The sequence below is a fragment of the Acartia tonsa genome, chromosome 2, assembly GCF_053477335.1.
Source record: "Acartia tonsa isolate MP-2025a chromosome 2, ASM5347733v1, whole genome shotgun sequence".
Taxonomy (NCBI): Eukaryota; Metazoa; Arthropoda; class Copepoda; order Calanoida; family Acartiidae; genus Acartia; species Acartia tonsa.
In genome coordinates, this window is record NC_137261.1 from 27,265,340 (window position 1) to 27,291,274 (window position 25,935).

General features: G+C 32.6%; 1 protein-coding gene across 1 annotated transcript in view; it reads right to left on the bottom strand.

The window, feature by feature from the left end:
• Positions 1–1,208: 1,208 nt before the first annotated feature.
• The window catches only part of Ttc30 (tetratricopeptide repeat domain 30), a 39,473-nt gene continuing 14,746 nt past the window's right edge, over positions 1,209–25,935 (bottom strand). Inside the window, exons 2-17 of the mRNA XM_080150259.1 lie at positions 24,643–24,707; positions 19,014–19,056; positions 16,725–16,808; positions 15,871–15,974; positions 13,516–13,623; positions 13,259–13,358; positions 12,792–12,875; positions 11,946–12,027; positions 11,273–11,372; positions 9,899–10,113; positions 9,200–9,363; positions 7,312–7,386; positions 5,288–5,389; positions 2,891–3,043; positions 2,142–2,227; positions 1,209–1,711 (exon numbers count right to left, since the gene is read on the bottom strand). Of these exons, the coding sequence (XP_080006385.1) occupies positions 1,390–1,711; positions 2,142–2,227; positions 2,891–3,043; positions 5,288–5,389; positions 7,312–7,386; positions 9,200–9,363; positions 9,899–10,113; positions 11,273–11,372; positions 11,946–12,027; positions 12,792–12,875; positions 13,259–13,358; positions 13,516–13,623; positions 15,871–15,974; positions 16,725–16,808; positions 19,014–19,056; positions 24,643–24,707 (1,887 nt within the window). The 3' untranslated portion in view covers positions 1,209–1,389. The remainder of the gene's footprint in view (positions 1,712–2,141; positions 2,228–2,890; positions 3,044–5,287; positions 5,390–7,311; positions 7,387–9,199; positions 9,364–9,898; positions 10,114–11,272; positions 11,373–11,945; positions 12,028–12,791; positions 12,876–13,258; positions 13,359–13,515; positions 13,624–15,870; positions 15,975–16,724; positions 16,809–19,013; positions 19,057–24,642; positions 24,708–25,935) is intronic.

The window sequence follows — 25,935 nt, forward strand, 5'->3', positions numbered from 1 at the left end:
GGAATTTATAGAGGGGTTTATCTGAGGGTGTAGGCTCTTGTCAAGAGGGTGGACATGGGTGGACACCTAGGGAGGTGTATACATCCCCCTTAATTTTACAAGGGTGGTGTAAACAACCCCTATACCAACCTTTTGCACACCTTTGATCTTAACTATACTTTCAGAGTACATAAAGTTGTAAATTCAGTAACTATTCTGCAAAAATTATCTTCCTAAATTGATATATGATTTTCAGGGTAATCTCCGGTGGATTAAACATTAAAATTTTATGGAAAAAAAGATATCTTTGGAACATGCATGTCTTGAAATTATCCCCCCTTTGTACTCAATACGCATTATTAATTCTAAGTGCGTCAATTTTGCGTTTAAAGATACCCTTAGTTTAAGCATTAATTTCTCCAAAAAATGATGAAAAAAGATAGATTTTTTTTTGATAAAATGATAAAAGTATATGTAAAATGAAATAACCAGCAAAAAAAATTACAAAATTACGTTAAATAGAACGAAAATTAGAGCGTTTTGTATGCCTTATAAAATGCGTATTTCTCATGAAAATTGTAACGATTTAGTGCATTGAGTAAAATTTTTACAAACTTCCCGCTTTTAAGTAAATAGAGTCCTTGTGACATTTTTAGGACTTGATTATAGAGTTGCTTCGCTTATAATGTTGTACTTTGTTGTCCCAGGAATCAGTATACCAAAAATCAGCTCAATCGGATAATTAGGTCACATACAAATTTGTTATTAAAATGTAAAAAAAATTAACATGTTTAAAATGGACGTACGGACATTCTGGTAATGATTATAGAGTTGCTACGCTTTCTAACTCGTACCTAACTGTTACAGGAATCACCATGCAAAATCTGAAATCGATAGGACAATTCTAACATGCCTAAATTAACGAAAAACGCTATTTAAAAAAGTAAAAAAATCAACATGTTTAAAATGGACGCACGGACATTTTGGTAGTGATTATAGAGTTGCTACGCTTTCTAACTCGTACCTAACTACTAAAGGAATCACCATGCAAAATTTGAAATCGATAGGACAATTCTAACATGTCTAAATTAACGAAAAAAGCTATCCGTTACGGACGGACGTACGGACGGACCGACCCTAATTATAGAAAAGCTTCGCTTTTAAAAATAGCAATGAATTAGTAGTTTAAACAAATAGTAAATAAAACATTAAAAATACAAATGTTCAAATTCTATTCTTTATTTTCAAAATGATTATAATATTTTATAAACATATGTGTCATTATTAGAAAATTTTTTACTTTTCATATTTTTTTATTAATGAAAAAGAAAAAAAACAAATAATTTGGTGCGCATATTTTTTAGGATATTTTTCAGATGATTGTTTTACTTTTTCAAATTAATGTTTTGGTTACATTTGTAAATTAATCAAAAGACTTTTCAGTTTTCTAGCCTCATAGGTGACAGAATTTGTGCCTTCGTTGGCAACATCTGCATCGAGCGGAGCCTCAATCACCGTCTTCACATTCTTGCCATACATCTCACAGTGGCTGAGGAACTGCAGGCACTCCGTCATCACGTTGTCCTTCACCACAATCATGTGCTTGGCCAGGTTCTCTATCATGGACAGGAAGCAGCGCTTCGCGTAGAACCACGTGTCTGTTCCCAGCTTTTTGTTGTAAGGCTCCAGTGATTTGATAACCCTGCTGATTCCAAACTCATAATTCCCTTTATTAATAATAAACATATTAAAGTAGATGCTAAACGGATTTGATAATCCAATGAAGGAATTTAGTACTTTGAAATCGCCTCTATTTGTCAAACTAAGCGGCTACACCTCTTAAAGGCCTCAGGGGGGGGGGGGGGTGAAGTGAGTTAAGTTAGACTCCAATTTTCAATTCCCTTTGGAAGGGTTAATATTTTTCTAGGTGTGATTTCTCTTGGGAGAAAGTGGGACAAACCACCAAAATAATTAAAAACCCTCCCAGGATTTATAAGAAGCTACATTGTAAAGGAGAACTATAGCGGCTCACCTTTTAGCGAGGTCCTCCAGTACATATAGACAGACAGATATCATGTTACTTCAAAATTTGTAAAGGAAATAAAGTGTATTAAAACCTTCCTATACATTTTTCAATCTACTTTATGATATTTATTCCTTTAGCACAGTACAAAGTTCCAATAACAAGGTTGACAATACAAAGATGGAAATGTTTTTTCTCAGGATCATCGTAGGCCATGTTTTCCTCTTCCTATTCAGTTTTATTTATGTTAAATTAGTAACAAACCAGCTCATACCAATAACGAAATTAATTCGGAAGAAAATCACGAAACCTTTACGTGTTTTTCAGCTGTCGTTGGGGGGCAACACATCGTAAAATTGACGACCTCTCCATTTGCCCCCCAAATATTATTTTAGATTTATTTTGCTTGTTGGTTATACCTTATTCCTGGTAACAAACAAGGATAAGTAATTGAGTAGTTAAAATAACAGCGAAGATTAAAAATTATTAGAAGACAATTATGTTTATTTAATGCGAAAATGAATAGGTGTTTTTTTCATAGGCCTATCAAGCATCGAAACTCCCCCCCCCCATGATTGAGAAAAAAATTGAAAATTAGGAGGGGAGGGTTACATGCCAAACCTCTTTGGGGAACCTTAACCCTGCTGAGCTACACAGTATCAAAATTAACCTAACCTAACATGACCATAAGGAAAAACTACCCTCCCCCCCTGTTTTAAAGATTATTTCAATAAAATAAGATAGGGGGGGGGGGTGTAGGTATTTTGTGCTCAAATAGGGACTTTGGGGAAAATAACCAATAAATATCATTTAAATTCCTCAAGGACGTTAAGACAGTAATTTTACTCCAAGTTGTGGTTCCCATTTAATGTTGACTGAATTAAACTGTTCCTTTTCAATCTTGCGCATGAGCTCCTCCGCCTCCTCATTCTGGCTGGTCATGATGTAGCTGACACACAGGTTGGCCAACACTATGGCTGACACCTCCAGGATCGAGTCGAAGTTCTTCTTCACGATGGGCTCGTAGAACCCGGTGGATTCCTGAATAATGTAAAAATTATTAGTGTAGTTCAGGGATCGAAAGGGATTAGGCTATGGCTGATAAATTGATGTCCGTCCCCACTTAAAATTACCCCTTCATTAGAATAAAATTAGCGGTTGAAACTTGGTCACTCAATTTAATGATCCAATCATAAGTCATAATTCACTAAATTTCCAAAACGTTGATAAGCTAACGAATACAAAAACGTTATAATGGGACTTTTGGGACTAGTGTAATAAACAGCCAATTGTCACCTTTCTCTCTCTTAGTGTAATTAGTCATACAGGATATTTTTTGGATGCTGCCATCTCTACAACTAGCAAAAGTAAACCCACTTTGCTTTTGACAAAAAGTTGTTGTGTTTTTGTCAATTTCATTGTTAGGTGTATAATTGGCAATAATTACTATACTCATTTTCAGAATTAAAGTGCTGGAAAGTGTGCTGTGTTACGTCATACAAATATTTCTAAAAAGGAGGGATGAGTGGAGAGGTGGGAAAGGAAATCCCTAAACAGGGATGGATTTAAGCGTATTTTTATGACGTCTCATATGACACTTTCCAGCGCTTCTGAAGAATTATACCTTTATCACTAACATAAACACAGCTTCCAGCAACTTTAGATCTAATGTTATTGAGTCAATACATGTTTATCCATTTATTTTTTCGCTCCTTATCCCCTAAAGCAAGCTCTATGTTCACAAAAATAATTTTTAAGGAGATACTAACACTAACTAAACATCTGTTTTAACATCTTTTAATTAATCTCTTTTTTCCCTCTTTAAAAGTTTTTTTTTTATCTGCAATTTGACTGATTTTCTATTTAAACAGATATTCATGGATACACAACTTTAGATTTAAAACTTTTCAGACTCCCTTTGTTGAAAAATGTTTCTATTACAGTGACATCTTAACTATTTTCTTTATTTTGAGCTAGCGGCTACGCCCCTTAGAGGCCTCTAGGGGCATTTGAGGAGGGAGGAGTTGAATTCGATAACCCAATTAAGATTTTAAAAGAATTTTTTTGGTGGGGGGGGATTTTGTAGGGACGATTTCTCTTAAGAGGGTGGTGGTATAATCCCACAAATTAGTTATAAACCTTCCCTGAACCTATGAAATGCTACCCTGAAAAGGAGAACCATACCGATTCCGTGGTTGGAGAATCAAAATTGGACAGGGAAAAATAGAAGATGAAAAAAAACAAGGATGACAACATCTATAAACGCGAAGCTCTGAAACGGTATGACAGACGAACATTAAAAATTGTGAAGTGTCAGAACTGAATATACAAAATATAAATACATATGTTTTGACCAAATTGTACGTAAATTTGATGCGAAAATACCGAATTCTGTTTAAGGACATACTAACATTTTTAGGACTTGATTATAGAGATGCTTCGCTTATAATATCGTACCTTATTGTAATAGGAATCAGTTCTCTAAAAATCAGATTAATCGTATGATTATATCCCATAAAAATTGTTGTTAATAAAGTTAAAAAAACTAACATGTTTAAAATGGACATACGGACATAATGGTAACGATTATAGAGTTGCTACGCTTTCTAAATCGTACCTAACTACTACAAGAGAATCATCATGCAAAGTTTGAAGTCGATAGGACAATTCTAACATGCCTAAATTAACGAAAATAACTATCCGTTACGGACGGATGGACGGACCGACTCTTATTATAGAAAAGCTTTGCTTTTAAAAAGGATTTGATGGGAATGTGAAGAGAAAGCTAAAAAAAATCAAAAAGACAGTCAAAATGACAGACACAAAAGCTTTGCTGCTAACAAAGTAAAATTCCAGTAAAGCTTCTAAACCGGTTCTGAGGCAAACTGAAAAATCATGTATCGTATCATTTCATAGACAACTTTCTACGAATAATAAATCTTATAATATATATTCAATCTTATTATTTTTAATTTACTATCTGCGGAAAGCAGTCCATAATACAAATGCGATAATAGTTATTTCTCGCATCGTATTATAAACAGCTTTCCGCGGATATAGAATGTACAATTATAAGATTAAAACCAGTTTTTTTAGCCTCGAGGTGCCGAAGGCATGTGTTAAAAAAACTGGTTTTAATCTTATGATTGTACATTTCTATATTTGTAGAAAACTGGATATAATACGATGCTAGACATAGTTTTTTCGTATGGATGAGAACCGGTTCCTATCCACCGGATTCGAATGAATACGAGAAAAACTATTGTTGAACTAAAATATACCTACCTTAAACTTGTTTTCCTGCATGAATAGAACATGGGCAACATTCAGCTTCCAAACATCAGATTCACTGCAAAACTCAACACTCTTGCGGAATATCTTCTCAACCTAAGCAAAAGTTAAATGTTGATACCACTTACATTGGTTCGAAGCTATTTAAAGCGGAAGGGTTGATAATTATTATTAAAAAAAGTCATTTAAATGCTTAAAACAAGGATGTCATAGTCAACTCCCATACAATCAAAGCCCAATGAATAAGACAAACACATATTGACAAATATGGAATACCAAATTGTCCTAAGATTAATTTTTCCAAAAAATTAGGTAAATTAGATAATTATGTCATATAAGAAAATATAGTCTAAAAGAAAAAAAAATGTTGCAAAATTTACATACGAAATTTCAAGTAAAAATTATAGAGTTTCTACGCTCTTTAAATTGTACCTTAATATTATAGGAATCATTTCATTTATAAAATTGATAGCAGAATTTTATCATGCATAATTTAAAAAAAGGTAGTTTTTTTTTATGAAATAATCAATTATATACCTATTACCTAAAAACTTTTTACACTAATTAGTTGTAAGGAGAAGAAAATTAAATTTATATAACATAACATTTCTTTATAAATACAATGAAAAGGTAATTAGGAGTACCAACCACAGCTAATTACTATCAAAAAGAGAGAGGGGACAATGGGCTGTTTATTACGCTAGTCCCCAGAGTTTTATCATAACGTTTTTAAATTCGGTTTAACAACTTTTGGGACTTTTAATGGATATTGATTAGTTGGTTTATTAAAATAAGCGTCCAAACGTTTTATTCACAAATTGTTATCTACAGAAAGGGTAATTTTGTGTATTTACATTGGGGATGTACATCAATTTATCAGCCATTGTCTTATCCCTTTAGATCCCTGATAGATACAGGGTTCATACATTAATCTTCTTCCAAATGATCAAGTGTAAAATTTTGTCTCGGGTAGCTCGCAAAGTTGTGATAGTTTTTTAGTTCACAAATAAATATATATGTACATACCCAATGATGATTACCTCTTCTGTAGAAAAAATAGTGGTTTAATGAAAAGTTCGGACACTAATAGTTTAGATCAAACCAATCAATTTTCAATAAAAGTACCCAAAGTTTTCTTAGCCAACGAATAAGATTACATATTTATGAAACTTTGGGTACCAGTGTAATATACACTATAAAGTCCAAATGTCCCCTATCTCTCTGGTAATTACTGTTTGTAATTAAATTATCTTGTTCATTAATTGATTCTTATTAGTCCTAGTTTACTTTTTATACAGACTATTCTGCGCAATATTCAATATTCATACTAATATTTTTTCTCTATATTAAAACTTAAATTCAAATGTTTTTTAGAAATGTTTAAGGGCAACATAATTTTCAAGAATGTTTTTCAAGACAGGCTTCAGAAGATATGTTTTAAGTCCTCTGATTAATGAGATTAAAAGCCTTGGGGATTTTTATTAAATCTTGGTGAAATGAATTAAACAAGAAGTTTTCACCGATAAGTTTATTCTATTGGAAGGATATTTTTTCTCATCATAATTGGGGGTGTACCACGTTCGTTCACTATCTTCAATTGTCTTATCCCCTAAGAAACTTGCAATTCTCCAATTCATTAGTTCTTACCTCATCAGTCGTTAGGTCTATTTTGCTGTCCTTAATTCTGATTTTTTTTGTATTCATGCTTCGCTAGTTTTGGTTCTTCCTATCCTTGTTGATATATTTACATTTGAGCAGAGTTTCTTTAGCTGTGATTGTCATCCTTGTTTTGCGTTATTTGAAATTATAGAGTAGCTTTCCTAATAAAAAAAGGATCATGGAAAGAAAACGAAGTAGCGGGTTTCTTCGTATTTTCACAGTAGCTGTTCTCCTATTTCTAGCCCCCTGCCGGGCAATCATTAACATTTACATAACCTAACCAAAAAAAACCTATCAAAGGCTACTGTGAAAATACGTTTGTTTTCCATGATCCCAAAAAAACTTTAAAACCATCAAACCTGTGCATATTGCTCCAGATCCCAGAATATTTTAGCTTGTGCCATCAAAGCTGGAATATATTTTGCCAGGGTATCCTGAAAAGAAAACGAGATCAGAGGTGGATTCTTAAAAAAAATGTGATTTGGTGGATTTTTTACGAAAACAATTTTGCCCCACTAAGCGATTAGTGGGGCAAACTTTTTTTTAAGAATCCACCTCAGGTCGATATTTCTGTTTTGCGGCCATGTGTCATGCATTTTTTGACAAACTATTGAGCCTTTAGTATTTTACTCAAATCTATAAATGAGCTAACTTATTTCCCCCCTTTTTAAACACAAAGAATGATTTATATAAGGGCCTCTTATCCTGCGGGACCTATATTAACAAAGAATTAAAATAAAGAATTGAAATAGTAAGTATAATGTTTTAAACAAATCGAAATACATGTAAATTAATAAATAAAAAAAGTACTAAATAAGCAGGGATATGGAAACGAACAAGAATTTATTTCATTAATATTTTATTTTTCAAATTCTACCCATGGTGGCCTATACACAAATTGGGGGAAACAAGTGATGTAGAATAATTTAACATCTGTTCTCCTTTTCCCTGTAAATATGCAGGGATCTAAAGGGATGAGAAAATGGCCGATAAATTGCTGTGTATCTCCAATGATGATACACAAAAATAGCCCTTATGTAAATTACTATTAGTGGTTGAAACGGTTTGACACTAAACTTAATGAACCAACCAATCAAATTGAAAAAAATTCCCCAAACTTAAGCCAAAGAATAGGAAAACGTCATTATAAGCTTTGGGGGACTAGTGTAATAAACAGCCCATTGTACCCTTCCTTCCTGGTAAATATGTGTACAGATTTATAAAAACTAGGATATTAATGTTAATTCTTGTATAAATAATAAATAACATGCTTGTTAACTTTTGGGATTAGAGTATATTCTCGAAACAAACAATAATATTTAATATTTTTAATAAAAAAGTAAAAAAATACATTTTTTAATGATTTTAACCTAATTTATAATATTAAAATCTGTAAGTAGGGATAAAAAGATGATCTAAAAGATTAATGTCTTTTTAGATTTGTAAAAAAAGTATTAAGCACAAGAAAAACACTTAACTGGTAGCTCCTGTAACTTTTAAAAAATAAATTTTAACTTTCTTCATAACTCTTACATTTTTACATTTATGTATACTAAATTTCTATTCTGTTTTTATAGTGATTTAATCTTTTTCCATTATATTCTAATTTAAAAAGACAATTCACCTTCCCATGTTAGCCGATCAAGAGGCGAAGCCACCTCTTACATAAATTGTTAATTGTCAAAATTGTGTTCATTATATTTTCTATTAATTAAAGTTTTCTATAATGGAGAAAATTTGTTATTTTCTAATTTATTCCCTAAACACAATTATGTAATAGTGTAAATTTATTTTCCAAAATGAATTAATATCACTAACTATTTCATTGTTTGTAATATGAGGGTCGGTGGTTTCCCTCAAAGAGCATAGTTGAGCACAGAAAACCCGACCCCACCCCCTTCAATTTTAAATAAACTGAAAATTAGAAATGGGAGTAGTTTTTTGTTACATTTTGGTAGGTTATTTAAGGTGCAGGGTAGAACTGAAGAGCATTGCAGGTTTATGCCACTCAGGGTTAGGGACCCCTGCAAGAGTTAGGCAAAAAGTTTAAAACCTCATAGAAATGCACCTATTAGTCTCTATATTTATTCAGGAATAGGGTATAGCCAACAAGCAAAATAAATTAAAAATAACATATTAGGGGCAGATTTAAAGGTTGTCCCCCAACGACAGCTGAAAATCACGTATAGGTTTCATGATTTTTTCCCGAATTAATTTCGTTGTTGGTATAACCTGATCATTATTTACCTCATAATCATTGATATGTTTCTTGATACTTTCCTCCTCATTGTTAGCCCTGGCTTCCTGAACTTGTTTGGTATATTTCCTCAGCAGTTCTGTATGCTTCGAGGATATTGTATCAAACTTTCTATACGCTTCTATTGGTGAGGTCTGCTGCACTATTTTAGCCTCTGTAGGTCAAGTTATTTTCTAAGATTAATTGGGAGATTTTTAAAATTTAATTTAATATTGTATCAAGCAAAACAATATATGTTATTGCTTTATAATCCAGATTATCATGCTCTAATAAATTGAAACTTGCAGCTGGCTAAAACAACGATACCCCCCCATCCACCCTTTCCACCTTATCCCTCTATCCTACTGGATGAACGAACTGACCATTAAATGAGGTCCATGTTAGCAACCTAAATTAACGACAAATTTTCCTCTGTCAATATATCCACGTATATTCTATATTCATTATTTGATTATTTAAGAGATCTTTCTACAAATTAATGGTTTGGTTAAAGCCTTATAATGCTGTGGAGTATATGTTAGTTTACATAATCCTATTCCTTTTTGAATAGGTATAAAATTCGTTTCATGGTAAATTCGATTACTAAGATACTAAAGATAGGTACATTTTTGTTGATGAAAATATTTCCTGCTTGTATATTTCTAGCTTAGTTAATCTGTTACTGTTTTTAACTCTAGAAAATAACTATCCTATAAAGTCATACAGATACGGGGTCATGTATTTATAGGTTAGGTGGGCATTTTCAGCCAGCACGTCAGCTGCAAGGTCGTAGTACTCGTACTTGCAGTACAGTAACAGCAGGTTACCAAATGTTTCTTTAGGGAATGGGCTTTGTTGCAGCAAAAATTGCATTTTTTCAAAACATTCCGTTGGCTTTGTGTCAATATAGAGCAATGCCTGGTTAGATTAAGTAACTTTTACATTAGGTTTATTATTACTTTGATATTACACCAGATTATCAAGTACTCTGATTAAGCGAAACTAGTAGCTGGCTAAAATAACGATTTTCCCTATCCACCCTCCCCTCCCCTCCCCTCCCCTCCTACTGGATAAACAAACTGACATATAAGTAATGTCAATGTTAGCAACCTAAATTGTTGATAATTTTCACCCTGTCATAATATCCACGTAAATTCTAATGGTGCTTTCTTCCACGGGGAGGTGCAGTGCTCCAAAAACACTTTTAAGGAATATACCTAACTTTGCCTTTTTTTTATATTTTGTAACTCTTTCTGTCAAACCATCTATCATTTTACTGTTAATGATATTATGATAAACATGTATTTTGTCATCCTTTTTAAAAGCGAAGCTTTTCTGTAATTAGGATCGGTCCGTAAGTACGTCCGTCCGTATGTCCGTCCGTCCGAGATAGATAGCTTTTTTTCGTTAATTTAGGCATATCGATTTCAAACTTTGGATGGTAATTCCTGTAGTAGTTTGGTATGATTTAGAAAGCGTAGCAACTCTATAATCATTACCAGAATGTCCATAATATGTCCATAAACATTATCCTGTATCAAGCAGTTTTTCAACAAATTTACTTACAATTTTGCTTCGACTTTTATACTTTTATATTCTGATTATTCAGTTCTGACACTATACAAGTGTTAATGTCCATTTTTCCCACCGTTTCAGTGCTTCGCTTTTATGGATGTTGTCATCCTTGTTTATATGTAAACCTTTTACCTAATTGGGGCAGGATTCTCCTTCGATTTCAAGTGATCATCTAAAGAATGCAAAGCATCATCAGCTAGTAATTGGATGTGATACACCCAAGAATATTATGTTAAGTAACATACAGCAGACAACCAACCCTTTTATTGCACGACCTTTGTCCAAGAATTCCTAAATGTGCGTGGTAAGAAGTTGTGCCTGTTTATTGGCCAAGGCATTACCCCTACTCTTACTATTTATATCTTGCATTTGACATAGCATCAGTGGGATCAATTTTTAACGTCTTTAGTCACGACCCAGTGCCAGGCAGAGATTCGAATCAACTCTTCGACAACGAGCGGATGCCACTGTAGCGGTTTTTAGTATATAAAAGTTACTATTCCTGATTATGAAGTGTGACAGCATCTAGCTCTGTATCAGACCTGGGTGGCATGTCCGTCAATGCTTCCTTAGCAGACTCATAATTCTTTACTGAATACTCTATAGCTGCCTGTGGAATATCAACAACAATAATGAAATAGAATCTGGATTAGAACAGGTTCTAAGCTACACTGTTTCTAAGAAGTTTTGTTAGACCGTACCGTCGGCATCTCGGGGCTAACAAAACTAGTTTTAAATTTATAATTGTACATTTTTATATCCGCAAAAAGCTGTTTATAATACGATGCGATGAATAACTTTTTTTGGACACATTACAAACTGTCCCAATTTTGTATAACTTTGGCGGAACAAGTTCCATTTACGTCATATTTTTCTTTCCCGAAAAAGGGAAGAGGGAAAGACAAAAAAGGGAAGGGGGTTTTCCCCATCTCTTTTGAAGAGATTTTCTTCCCCCCTTCTCTTTTTCGGGAAAGAAAAATATGACGTAACTAGAACATGTTTCGCAAAAGTTATACAAAATTGGGACAGTTTGTAATGTGTCTTTTTTTTGAATTATGACCACTGAAAATCTGTATGTTGATATCCTTGTTTTCTTTTATCTAAAAAGGACGCATAACCATTTAAAAATTAATATATAAAAAAACATAATTTTTAAAATATTCTATTATTGATTATTGATTTCCTTGAGATTGAAAGCTTCAACTAGAGCTGTTTTATGAAGAGTAAGTGTGTTGCCAACACTGCGTACATCAATTCCATCTGTCTGAAATGTATGTTCTGTTTTATGAAGAGTAAGTGTGTTGCCAACACTGCATACATTATCTTATCTTTCTTAAATACATGTATGTCTGTTTTATGAAGAGTAAGTGTCTTGCCAACACTACGTACATCAATAATTATTGAGTAAATATCAAAGAATAAATTATTCAAGTTATCATCATATAAAATTTTTGAATTGGTTCATTGAATTTTCTGGCGTTTCCCTCAAAGTGTCAACTAGAGCACAACCCCACACCTTTATCCTTATACTAAAGTAACAGGATGTCTGTGTGTCTGTGTATCTGTGTGTCTGTACCGAAGGATCTCGCTAACCGCTGAACCGATCGGGTTCTCCTTAACAGGGTAGCTTCTCATAGATCCCGGGAAGGTTTATAACTATTTTTTTAGGGGGTGGGACACCCCCAACCCAAATTTTTTTTCGTCCCCCCCCCAAATTTTTTTTTTACTTTTTAAAATTTAAAATAATAATTTGGGTTATTAAATTTGACTCTCTCCTCCTCAAGTGCCCCTAGAGGCCTCTAGGGGCGTAGCCGCTAGTATTATATAAATTAAAAATAAGAGTGGGTATTACTTTAGGTTAGGTTATATTCGGAACATTGTAGCCCCGCGAAGTTAAGGTTCTTTAAAGGGGCTAGTCATAGGAAAAAACTACCCCCTCTTATCTTTAATTTATACCAAAAATAATGGGAGGGGGGAGTTCAGTGATCGATAGGTACTGTATGGGGGAAAGCACCCGCACATTCTTACCTGCATACCAACACTTAGTTCCGGATGATCCTTGATTCCCTTCTCAATGATTGCTGCAATATGCTTCAGTGAGTGGGAATATTCCTGAAAATGTGTATTTTTTAGTCAAATAGTCACTTGTTTTGTTTTATCTTATTTTTTCCCCCTCTAATATTACGTTACAAGAAAGAATACAGGTCATAAAAAGAAAGGTCTGCTTTTTCAAATCTTACACTAATTAGTAGTATGAAGAGTCTAGTAAGATCTCGTAAAGGACTGAAACTGGTTATTATAGGTCCTTGGCTGGTCAAAGGCTTTCCGAGAGGGAGGTGCTTCAACCTGCTGTCTAGGTGAAATGGACCCTAGAAATATAAAACCCTACCTCAAAAAAATCTATTCAAAATTCAGATTAAATAAAGCTTAATTATTACCTTATTGGGGCGTGATTATCCTTTGATTTCAAATCCAATATTCATAGAATGAATTACCTTTAGTTTATAGTGACAGAGAGCAATATTGTAAGCCAGATGAGGGCTGTGTCCCACCACTTGTTGTATTGCCTGTAGCTTTGCCAGGGCCTCTGTATACCTGAAATATTAGCACATTCTTTTCTTGCATGGTGTGGAATTGTATAGAGTAAAATGATAATTTTATATCATATTTTAGTTAGAATTCAGGCCAAAAATATAAATAAGTCTGAAAGAAACTTTTTTTATTAAACACTTTTCTGAAAGTTTTGTTTTACCTGCCCTCCTTAAAAAGCAAGCAAGCAGAATTGATTTCAATATCAGGGTCATCTTGGTCACACTGCTCTATTATAGATTTAGCTCCAGCTATATCTTCCTCTCCATATCTATATAAATATATCAATAGTTAATACATATAGTCACACTATGCTATTTTATAGATTTAGCTCCAGCTATATCTTCCTCTTCATATCTATATAAATATATTAATAGTTAATACATCTAGTCACACTATGCTCTATTATAGATTTAGTTTTAGCTATACAAATACCCTCAAACAAGTCTTCACTTCACTGGCTAATCACTGTAGTGTACAAGCCATTATTTACTTAGTTTTTTATTAGACTTGCCATTCCTTCTGATATATTTATGTTGCAAACTTTTTCCAGTCTTTTGGCAAATACTTGAGATAAATTAGGCCAATTCTAAGCCATAACTAAATATTGACAAAGAAAAAGATAAGAAAGTATTGTACTTTTAGAAAATAGGGATTTCCTTGAAGTGCTTAGTCAAGCACAGAACCTCTCCCAATTTATTTTTAAATAAATTGATGACAAGGGTAGTTTAATGATCGTTTTAGGTCAGTCAATTTAGGTTGCCCATTTATTGATCAGTACTTTCCTCTATTAGGAGAGGAGGATATGGGGGCAAATGGGAAAAGGGGGGTATCAATATAAGCCAGCTGGAAGGACCATTTTATTAGATCTGGCGAAAATATGGAAAACATCCAAGTAATTGCATATCGATCAGTTCAGATTAAATTAGGTTATTTTGGGTATTGGGTAGCCAGCAGTTATAGGCACTGCTAAAACACTCATAGGATAAACACTCACCCCCCACCACACTTATTTCAATTATTTTCTTCAAAAAAAGAGTAGGGGGTTCAGTGCTCAATAGAAACTTTTAGGACAAGCACCCACGATATAATAGCTACTAAAATAAAAATACCAATTTTTCCTGCAATCTACAACAATGGATGATAGCATAGGTGCAACCTATTACATATCAATCTATCTATCAATCTAGGAAATTCTACATGTCTTAGTCTATGAAATCATAGATCATCCACCCACCTACTCAAAAATAAAACAGGGAAGAAAAATTTAAGCAAGTGCAATTATGCATATCTCTCTCTTCCCCCCTGAATCTTCACGTTTGTTTCTTTAGGCATGTCCTTACAGATTATACCAACAACGAAATTAATTCGAGAAAAAATCACGAAACCTCTGCCGTCATGGAGGGGGGGGGGGGAAGGAGGTTGAACAACCGCAGGTTTGACTATCTTAGATTTGTCAACCGTATTCCAAATGTCCTTAAGATTAGAATCAAACAGCTTCGTTTTTATTAGGCGTTATCGTCCTTGTTTTTATATAAATTTTATCCGTGGAAATAAAGATGGATTTGTGAAAGTGTTGGCAAATACAAGACTAAAGAAGAGAGATTAGCTGGGTTTTATAGTCAATTTGTTACAATTTAATACTCTATACCTGCCATAGAAAGATTCTAATTGTAAGGTGATATATTCTAACAAAATATTTTTGGAATCCGCCTATTATCTACTAAACTATTTTTGGCCCAATTTTATATATGTTTACACATTACAAGTTGCGTAGCAGCTCTATATTTTTTGTACACTTTAATTCATTTCATAAATGCATTAAATCTTTACCCCACTTTTGAACTAATCTAAATTGAATATTTTGGCAATCTATATATATATAGTACAATCAATCATTTCATTTTCTAAAATTTCTTTTAGATTTTTCTCTTTATTGGACTAATAATAAACTTAAATTCAGTGCCATGCACAGGGTTTTTTTCAAAGAAGATGTAAACCCAGCTTATACCAACAAAGAAATAAATTCGAAATGAAAATAACGAAACCTATCCGTTATTTTAAGCTGTCGTAGGCCGGGGAGCAACACTTTTATTCACCCCCCAAATTTTATTTAGAATTATTTCCTGGTGTAAACCTATAGAGGTTAAAAAAATATAAAAGATCATCTCCCCACTTTCAGTTTTAAGAAGGTTGTTTACACTTTTATTATAGTAAACTTAAATAAATGTATTTTTTTTCTATTTTGGAATTATAATTCCTTGTTTGTCTCCTACGATACATTATCTTTCAGACGTAAAAGTAGACACATTGGTCTTTATTTATCTAATATTATTTTATCAAAAACATATAAAATTATTTTGGATATATGGAAAATGTCATGTAAGACGTCGTAAAAAAACGTCTAAATCCATCTTATTTTAAGGGGTTTTCTTTCCCACGTCTCTTCTCATCCTTCCTTTTTAGTTGTATTTTTATGACGTCACACATGACACTTTTCAAATCTCCATAATTTTACCTTATAGCAGCTTGAAGTTTAAGCATAGAGTTTTGATGTTCAGGTTTTTCCACGGTGACAGTCACTTTTAGAGCCTCTTCGTACAATGATGCTTCATACAGCGACTAAAATATGAACAAAAATATTTTTGACATTGTCTCTTAAAACGTTAGTTTGTTGAACAAAAACTATGGTTTAATTTCTGTCTTAAGGTGATTCTTGGTCATTATTCAATAATATGTAAAGCAGCATATTTTGCACTTCAGTTATTGCAATGCAGAATATTGGTATTTTTTTTATGGCAGTACAGTGAGGTTCGTTACTTCTCTTAACTTTTTTTCTCCTTCCCCCTTTACTGTAACTAGACAAAGTGTCTCAAAAATCAGCCATGTGACGTCATAAAAATAAGGGATATGACAGGAGAAGTGGGGAAGAAAACCCCTAAAAAAAGATGGACAATTCCGCATTTTTATGACGTCACATGGCTGATCATTGAGACACTTTGTCCAGTTACCATTTACTTATTCCTACCTTTTCATCACCCACCTGTCCACCTGTCTACCTTTGCTTTCCCTTCCTCCTTCCCCCTATCCTCCTCAAACTCTCTCAAAGATTATTTTGCTTATTAATTCAAACATCCTTACTTCTATTGAAAGTAATCGTTCTAGCTCATTGTTGATCTAAGAAGCAGCTTATAGTGATAGAAAAAAATAACGCTATAAAATAAAAATGAACAATGAAGGCCGGTATACATTGTAATTGGACAATGGTAAATGTAAACTGGCTTATAATTGGTCATTTGTATTGTATGCCGCCATTTTTATTAGGCAGAATAAGCTGCTTCTTGATCTATGTAATTAAATCTAATGGCTTACCTGGGCATAATATATCTTATATTCTTCCTCATTTGGGAATAGTTGGGAGAGAACTTCGTAACTATTTGCGGCATTGATAAAATCCTAAACATAAGATAATGTCAGGGATCTAAAGGAATAAGACAAAGACCGATAAATTGATGTACATCCCCAATGATGATACACTAAATTACCCCTTCTGTAGATTATCATTAGTGGTTGAAACATTTGAATACTCAAAATTCACTAAAGGCCCCAAAGTTGTTAAGCCAACGAATAATAATAAACAGCCCATTGTCCCCTCACTCTCTGAGATAATGTACATTTAACATTACATTATATCAGAAATTTTTACACCATTAAAAACTATTAATAAACACTTTTTATGCATCTTTTATGATTGTTGGGCTTATTTGATTTTAATTTATATAGCGAACATTTTCTTCATTTAGGGTTGGTCTGTCTATATGTCCGTATCGGATAGCTCTTATCGTTAATCTAAGGCATGTAAGAATTGAGATATATCGATTAAAAATATTGCATTTAATATTTAGGCCCAATATCATAATCGATCAATACCAGAAAGTCAGTATATTAATTTTAAGAAATGTTTTTTTCTCTGAGATTTCCGATTTTTGTAATTTTGAATTCTATAAGATAAGACAAAATGTTATAAGAAAAGTATCACCATAATAATGTCTAAAAATATATAGGGGGTCATATTTAAGCCAGCTTTATTAAGTACATGATAATCTAGTGTAAGATCCAAGTAATAATAAATCCGTTAATGTCAGACATATTAAATCGTATTCCAATGATTATTCTTTGTTGTTATAATACCATAGGAAAGTTTGACAGGGTTCTCGAGAACCTACGAGGAAAAATTGAATAAATTTAAATACATTGACGTAACATGAAAATTACTTTTAACACAATAAAGATCTTACTTTAATATCATTTTCATGTAAAATAGTAAAACATTCATATAAAGTGAAAGTCACATATTATAACCAAAAAGTTAAAAAATAATTAAAGTCACATTTTTCATAATTAGTTAAACATTGAGTGGAGTTAATTTCGAGTGGAAAGCAGCAAACACTTTGATTGTATGGCCTTTATTTAAAGCCCTTGTTGTCCCTAAACATTCTTATCGCTTATTTTGGTACACACTGTAATGTCGTGTACATTATGGTCCTAGGACAAAAGCTGGAGTAACAAACGTCATGGTGGACAAACGTAAGAGTGGACACTTAACCTAACCTAATCTATTTGTCCTGAAACCGTATATATTACAAAGCAGCCATTCAATCTAGCCAAAAATGAGTTAAACTTCTACAGCTATTTTTACAATCTAATTATTTCCCGGGTTTTTCTTGATAACCCAATTAGTTTTCAATAATGTCATATGATTAAGAAAAAGAAAAATAATTGGAAAAATCTATATTTATAAGTTTTTTTCGTAAAGCACGAAACATTTCGACGTTAAACGCCAAAAAATATTTATTAAATACTATGAACTTAAAATATTCACAAAACCTTTTAAATTACTAAAGTGAAAAGTTACTCTAAAATTATTTGTTTTGGTTTGTCGGTTTGTTCATTGTATGTAGGCCGTAGCATTACATAGCTTTAGCAAAAGTAAAGTAGCAATCCATCAAACATATGAAAATACAGTGTTGCTTTAATGTCCTTTAAAAGGGGTTCATGCTTTTGTCTATTTTAAGACAGTAGTGCTATCCGTTTGGCTTCAGGTATAGAGCAACCTTGCTTTAAACATCTATAAAAATGGCGCGCGAAGCGCGTCGCAAATTTTTTTACCCCCCCCAAAATTTTTTTTACCCCTGAAATCTGTTGGCAGAGGTAAACCCCCCCCCCCAAAAAAAAAAAAAATTAACCCCAGGGGAAAATTTTTTTGGGGGGGAGGGGGTTATTTAATATTGTAAAAAGGTACATACGTAATAAGAAAATACTATTAAATATTTAGTGGGTATTAAAAATGCGCGCGAAGCGCGCAAAAAAAAATGCTAATTTTTTTTTTGGGGGGTGGCACCCCCAAGATAGGGGTAAATTCTAAATGAGGCGGGTAAAATGAAAAAAAATTGGGGGTGCCGTAGGTTCGTTCAGGGGGGGGGGGGGTAATCACCCCTTTACCCCTCCCTTGGTTTCCTTGCGTTATACAATACAAATGAACAATGATAGGCCAGTATACATTTTACTATTGGATAATTAAAATGTATACTGAAATACCATTGGTCATTTGTATTGTATTACGTTATTTTTATAGGCACTATACGCTGCTTTCTATATAACCTGTGAATAGTAGTAGCAGTATCCAAGCAGAGAAAGAGCTGCCCTGAAAAATAATTAAAATCAATATAATCAACTGGAACAAACTAGTCGGGAGAGTGTCAGGTCGAGTCTGGATCAAATGGCGTCATAGTAAAGACATTAATATTGATACTTACAAATTTTTTTTACCCCCCCCCCCCCCCCCTTAAACGTCTTTGACTTTACCAAATACCTTAAGAGTTTGGATAGAAAAGGAGACATTGGTCCTTTTAATTAGCCATGCTTGTTGGACATGACGTTACAGTGCCATGGAGAGCAGCTGCGCAAATTCATGAAAATTGACAACGGCCCTAGATGCGGTTGTCAAACCATGGGTCAATCAATGGCAATGTGTTATATATTATAAGCTGCTGCGCTCCTAGCATCTAGGGGCTGGAAAAATAGCTTAAAACCATCCCAAGACTTAAAATTGAATATTAAATAGCCTAAACCCATAATGGGACCTATGTGAAGCTTAACTAAAGTAAAGAACCCAATCAGTTCAGTATATATTGAGATCTTAAACTTCAGACAAAAAATTCTACTTTTAACAATAGGATAAAAGAAAAGAAAAACGGAGACCATTTGTAGCATTTAACAGTATTTACATTAAATGCCTTCTTATCTCTTCTAAAATCTGAGATTGTCTTTTTTTTTAAACGTATCTATTCCAAATTTTGGGTATAGACCCGTCTGTACCAGATAGACATAAAATTTTCCTTTATATTTCAATCCTTGTATGATATTTCTTGTAACAGTGAAGTATAATTTAGAAATCGTATAGCAACTTTATAATTATCATCAGAAAGTTAGTATGTCCATATAATTTAAGGATACAATATTTTTTTTTTATTTTGAATTTCATATAACAATAAACCTATTTACTAATTTCAATTTATAGATTGATTAAGCATAGTATTATAATTAAAACATCACTATAATTAAGCCTTAAGTATGTAAGTATGTCCATATTTAAGGATCCCTGTATTTAAGTAATTATGGGATATCTAACCCCTGAATTTTTGTTCAAACTTGTTAAAGATTAACTGCGTTGTTTTTATTTATTAGTTAATGCTTTTTTTTTAATATGTTGAGCCCTGATTTTATGGATGTTTTCATCCCAGTTTACAGTTACTTGTCGCCATAATACTTATTATCAACCATCTTTAAAAATCAATTAGCCAATGATATTTTAAAATCTTTACTTAAATCTTGATAAATCCAAATAAATCCAACTATATCACATTTACTATTGAACAAATAAAATATTGAAAATATTATAATCCTATTTATAATGTGGTGAAATTTGTTGTCTGAAGCATAAGATCTCAATAACTTAGGAACTGATTGGGTTCTTTATTTTCGGAAAGCTTCAAAGTCCCGTGATGGTTTTAACCTATTTCATATTCAGATTAAAGTCTTGGGATGGTTTTTAGCTATTTTTCTAACAACACTCATTATAGAGAAGCTCTTGAAGATTTGTTTAAAATCAGATAGTTTTAAATGGACGTATGGACTTTTCAGATAATAGATTTCTACGTGTCTAAATCGTTACAGGAATCATCGTTAGAAAATTCTAATATGCTTAAATTAAAGATAAGCGCTATGCGTTACATGCGAATGTACAAACAGACCCTGATTGTGAAAAGCTTTGCTTATTGGCATAAAAGGCTATAAAATCAATATGGTTCAAATGAAATACGATTATAGCTAACCGAATATAAAAGTAGTAAATGACATTTTCAGGGAGGAAGGGAGAGTTAATTTAGTATGGATAGTTGATCTAGAAAAGATATATGGTTAGAGCTAGAGTATTTCAGGGAGGAAAGGAGAGTTAATGTAGTATGGATAGTTGATCTAGAAAATAGATATGGTCAGAGCCAGAGTATTTCAGGGAGGAAGGGAGAGTTAAGTTGGTATGGATAGTTGACATAGAAAAGAGATTTAGTCAGAGCTAGAGTATTTCAGGGAGGAAGGGAGAGTTAATTTGGTATGGATAGTTGATCTAGAAAATAGATATGGTCAGAGCCAGAGTATTTCAGGGAGGAAGGGAGAGTTAAGTTGGTATGGATAGTTGACATAGAAAACAGATTTGGTCAGAGCTAGAGTATTTCAGGGAGGAAGGGAGAGTTAATTTAGTATGGATAGTTGATCTAGAAAAGAGATATGGTCAGAGTCAGAGTATTTTAGTGAAGAAGGAAGAGTTAATTTCAAAAAGTCACTTTGAATTAACACATTAGAAATAAAATATAGGGATAGATAGATAATGAGATAGAAAGATAGATAGATAGAGATAGCGAGAGAGAAAGAGAGAGAATCGCCAACTGAAGATTTTAAAAAATCAATATTGTGTTGAGTTGATAATATTGTGGGAAGTAGAATTTTACTTTCCCTCGTTACATTTTCAACTGAGATAGGGATTAGCAATATTAAAAATCAATAGTAGAACAACACAGAAAAAGAATTATGGACTTAAAATCTTGAAAGACACAGAGATCTAAAGGGATAAGACAATGGCCATTTAATTGATGTATATTAGGGTGGGTTCATATTGGAATTAGACAAAGCGGGGATATGCAACAGATAAAATTAACCTTAAAAACATTTCTGACCGAAAAAGAATTTTAAAAAATTGAGTTTTAGAACACGACCACTTAAAAATATAATTCATTACTTATTAGTATGCAAAGACGACATTCAAAATTTTTTTTGAATCAGAACTATGGCTTCATGGTGCTCCCTGGAAAGGCCTTGAGGAGCTGAATCAGGAACTTTTGTCTGTTTCAAAATATCTCGTTCCTAGCCTTAGAAATCACTAAAAAACTAAAAAAATTTAAGGTTTTTTGAGAATTGTCCAATTTGTAGAGTTTTTTTAGATTTTCTCAGGCTAGGAACGAGATTTTTTGAAACGGACAAAAGTTCCTGACTCAGCTCCTCAAGGCATTTCCAGGGAGCACCATGAAGCCATAGTTCTGATTCAATAAATTTTTGACTCCCATTTACAAATAGCTATACAATTGAATGTCTGGTCGTCAGCGGTTTTAAGACTTAGGATAAATTTTTAATCATCCAGAGGTGTATTATATCCATATAAATTGAGTGCAGATCCCCGCTTTGGCCTCAGAAAAAAAATGTCCAAAATCGACCCACCCTAATGTATATCCCCAACATTAATACACAAAATTTTGTAGATTACAATTAGTTGTTGAAACATATGGACACTCAATTTAATAAACTAATCAAAGTTATTGAGCCAACAAATAAGAAAAGGGCATAATAAAACTTTGGGGACTTGTGTAATAAACAGCCCATTGTCCCCTCTCTCACTGTAAAAGAATCATATTAAGAAAAATATATTGTACATTGTACAAGAACAATAAAATGAAAAAGTAGGGCATTAAAAAGCAAAAGCTGTTATTAAGCTAGTTCCCAAAGATTTATAAGAAAGTTTTCCTATTCGTTGGTTTCAAAACTTTGGAGACTTTGAACTTTGATTGTTTAATTAAGTTGAGTTTTCGAACGTTTCAACCAATAATTTTAATTAGTAGAAGGGGTTATATTGTGTATCATCATGGGGGAAGTATATAAATTATTGGCTACTGTCTTATCCCTTTAGATCCCTGAATATTCTCCTAAATATTTTTCAAACAATTTTTTTTTTCCTAATACTCTTTCATGTACTGGGTATTTAGCTGCAATCTGGAAATTATTTTGCAATATAGAAAACCAGGCCAATATATGTGGAAAAAATAAACAATTGTCAATAGAGAGTTAAAACTCGGTAATCTTATTGTTATCCTATCCTATAATATTAAGTAGTAAGTTTTATTTTGTCTGTAGCTTAAGATTTTAAAAAAACTAATGAACCTTTTAGGTTCTCCATTTCACGAAAGCTTCACATTTTATAATGGTATTATAATGGTTTTAGACTGTTTTAGTTTTTAGATTTTTAGACTATTTTTCACCTTTTTCTCTACCCCTTAAAATACAAGACCCCTAGATTCTAGGGACGAAGCCGCTAGTTTAAAAAAAAAATGGTAGGATTTTTTGTTTGTTTGTTCGTTAAGATCTTACCAACTACTGAACCTAATGAATTCCATTTTAGCGAAGTTTCATTTAGGTTTCTGAATGGTTATATTCTATATATATATTTGGATTCACCTCCCTTATTCCAGATACTAGGGGCGAAGCCGCTAGTAGTCATTTAAGGGTTAACAGTAATATTAAAGAGGCTAATACACAATCTGTGGAAAAAACAAAATAGGATGAATAGAATAAAATAATATCTACTATTCCTCTAAATCTAATAACTCTAATATGGTAAAACACACAATAACAATGGCAAAGATAACAATATTAATAAAAAGTTAGTAGATTTTTAGTTTTCATTATCTAAAATAAAATAAAATTGAGCTTGCCATTGGCTTTGAAACAAAAAAAATATGGAGACTACTCAAAGAACAAACTGGTCCTTATTTAAAAGTAACAGGATGTCTGTCTGTCTGTAGCGTAGGATCTTGACCGCTGAACCGACATGGTTCTCCTCTAGTGTGAAGCTTTTTATTAGTCCAGAAATGTTTTAAACTATTTTGTAAAAGGGTTTCTCCATCCAACCAAAAAAATTATCCTAACATTATTTAATCAAAACTTTAAATTTAATTTTATCAGAACAAATACTTTTTTATTCAAAATCCTGAACTTTGAAACTTTCATTTGACAAAGTCACATCTTGTATGCATGTATGTATGTGTACTTATTTGTTGTTACTGAAATCATACCTGAATTCATAAAGAGAATTGCAACCGCCGTATTTAAAAAGATATTGTTTATTAGGAAAATATTTTGAAGTTAGTATGTTTCCAACCTATTTTTGATACACAATTATTAGACTTGAAGATATTTAATTTCGTTTTAGCAATAATTTTTGTAGAAGTGAATCAAGCAATAAAAGCTTGGGCGTTTTATGGTTTTACGTCATCAAATATATGGCTTAAATAATAGTGGTCATGGATGACACAATGTGACACATCTCTTTATGACTTTAGGTGAATTTATTAATAAAGTCTTTTTTAACATGGTTTATTCCAGGTTGAGAGTGGGCAATGGACAGTAAATTACGATAAATTTTTTTTATCGGATCCTGCCATTTATTTTAGATATTATTGAATTTTAATTCAGTTGGCAAGCTTTTTAACCTGCAATTTCAATCTACTTATAATTGAAGAGTACATTAATTACCAGTCCACTGGATAATCACTTAGAATCCCTGCTTTTTTCATTCTTAAGCCACCTGCATATAATGTTTTTTTTCTGTTTGCGGCTGCGGCTGGTTATGCCAATACATTCTATTGAATATATGCTTGCCCAGGCAGGGAGGAGACATTGGGCTGTTTAATACACTAGTCCCCAACGTTTTCTTATCCGTTGGCTTTACCCCTTTGGGGACTTTTATTGTATTATCATTAGTTGGTTCATTATGTTTAATGTTCAAACGTTTTAACTACTAATTGTAATCTATAGAAGGATCAATATTGTAATGTATATCATCAATTGGGAGGTACATTAATTTACCGGCCATTGTCTTATCCCTTTAGATCCCTGATATGCTTACCTTGAAGTTGGATTCTGAACATAGATTTGTGAAAGAATCTGAATAGCGTCCTGATAACTTTCTTCCTGAATATTCAATACAATGTATTTAGTTGACTGGATCAAGTCTGGGTTGAGACAGCTTATTAATTCAGAAAAATCACAAAACCTGTACTTGATTTTTAGCTGTCGTTAGGGTGGCAACACTTAGTAAAACTAACGACCTTTTTATCTGCCCCCACATTTTATTTTAGATTTATTTCGCTTGTTGGTTATACCTTATTCCAGAGTTTGGGATTCTGTGTTTTAACTTTTATTTGTATTGATAAAGTATATGGAAAAAAACTAAAAATTTTTTAACAAAAAACAAACTTAAAACAAATGTTTAGTAGGGGATGCAGAGATTGAGTGCCACAGTGTGACAGCCTCCCGCAGATTATAGAAATATTTTTTTCTCCAGCAATAATTTTTTTTGAAGTTTGTGGTCCATTTAAAATTATGAGAAATTGAGAGTAATATTTCTAATAATTTTTAGTATTCAATGATGTACTTTATAAGAGAAGCATGTTTTTTACAAGTAGATGGCATGCATGAAATGACAAAAAATAAATTAAAAGAGAAAGCAGAGTGATGCGAAAGTATTTAGAACATAAAATACACACAAACATACCGATATTGAATCATGGAAAGAAAACGAAGTAGCGGGTTTCCTACGTATTTTAACAGTAGACTTTCTCCTATTTCTAGCCCCTGCAGATGGCTCTAACCCTGCAGGGCAATCATATCAAAAGCTACGGTGAAAATACGACAAAACTCGCTACTTCGTTTTCTTTCCATGATCCACGATATTTTACTCTCCTCCCTCAAAATTGAATATCTTAAAAAAAATTATGAAGTGTAAATATTACTTCAGCATACCGCACTTGGTTTTAGAATTAAGTTAAAGTAGCTCCAAGAACTGACATGCTCGGAATAAATTTACAAAATATAAGTGGATTATTTATCATAATTTTAATCGTTCATACTTTTGGTGTTCAAATTCAATTTTGAAAGCTTTAAAATGATAGAAAAAGTAACAAATTTTTAAAAAATGATGAAATACATTGTTTTAGTACTGTACAAATAACTAAAAGGTTTGCTTATATCTAAGATGCATTGCATTTAACTAGCAGTACAGCAGTACATTACAAATAACTAGCAGTACATTACAAATAAAGAAGAAACATTTTTCTTTGCTTGATCCTGTATTACGCATGAATGATAGAAGACTACCTAAACAAACCTTTAAGTGAGTACTAGAAGGACAGAGGAAAAG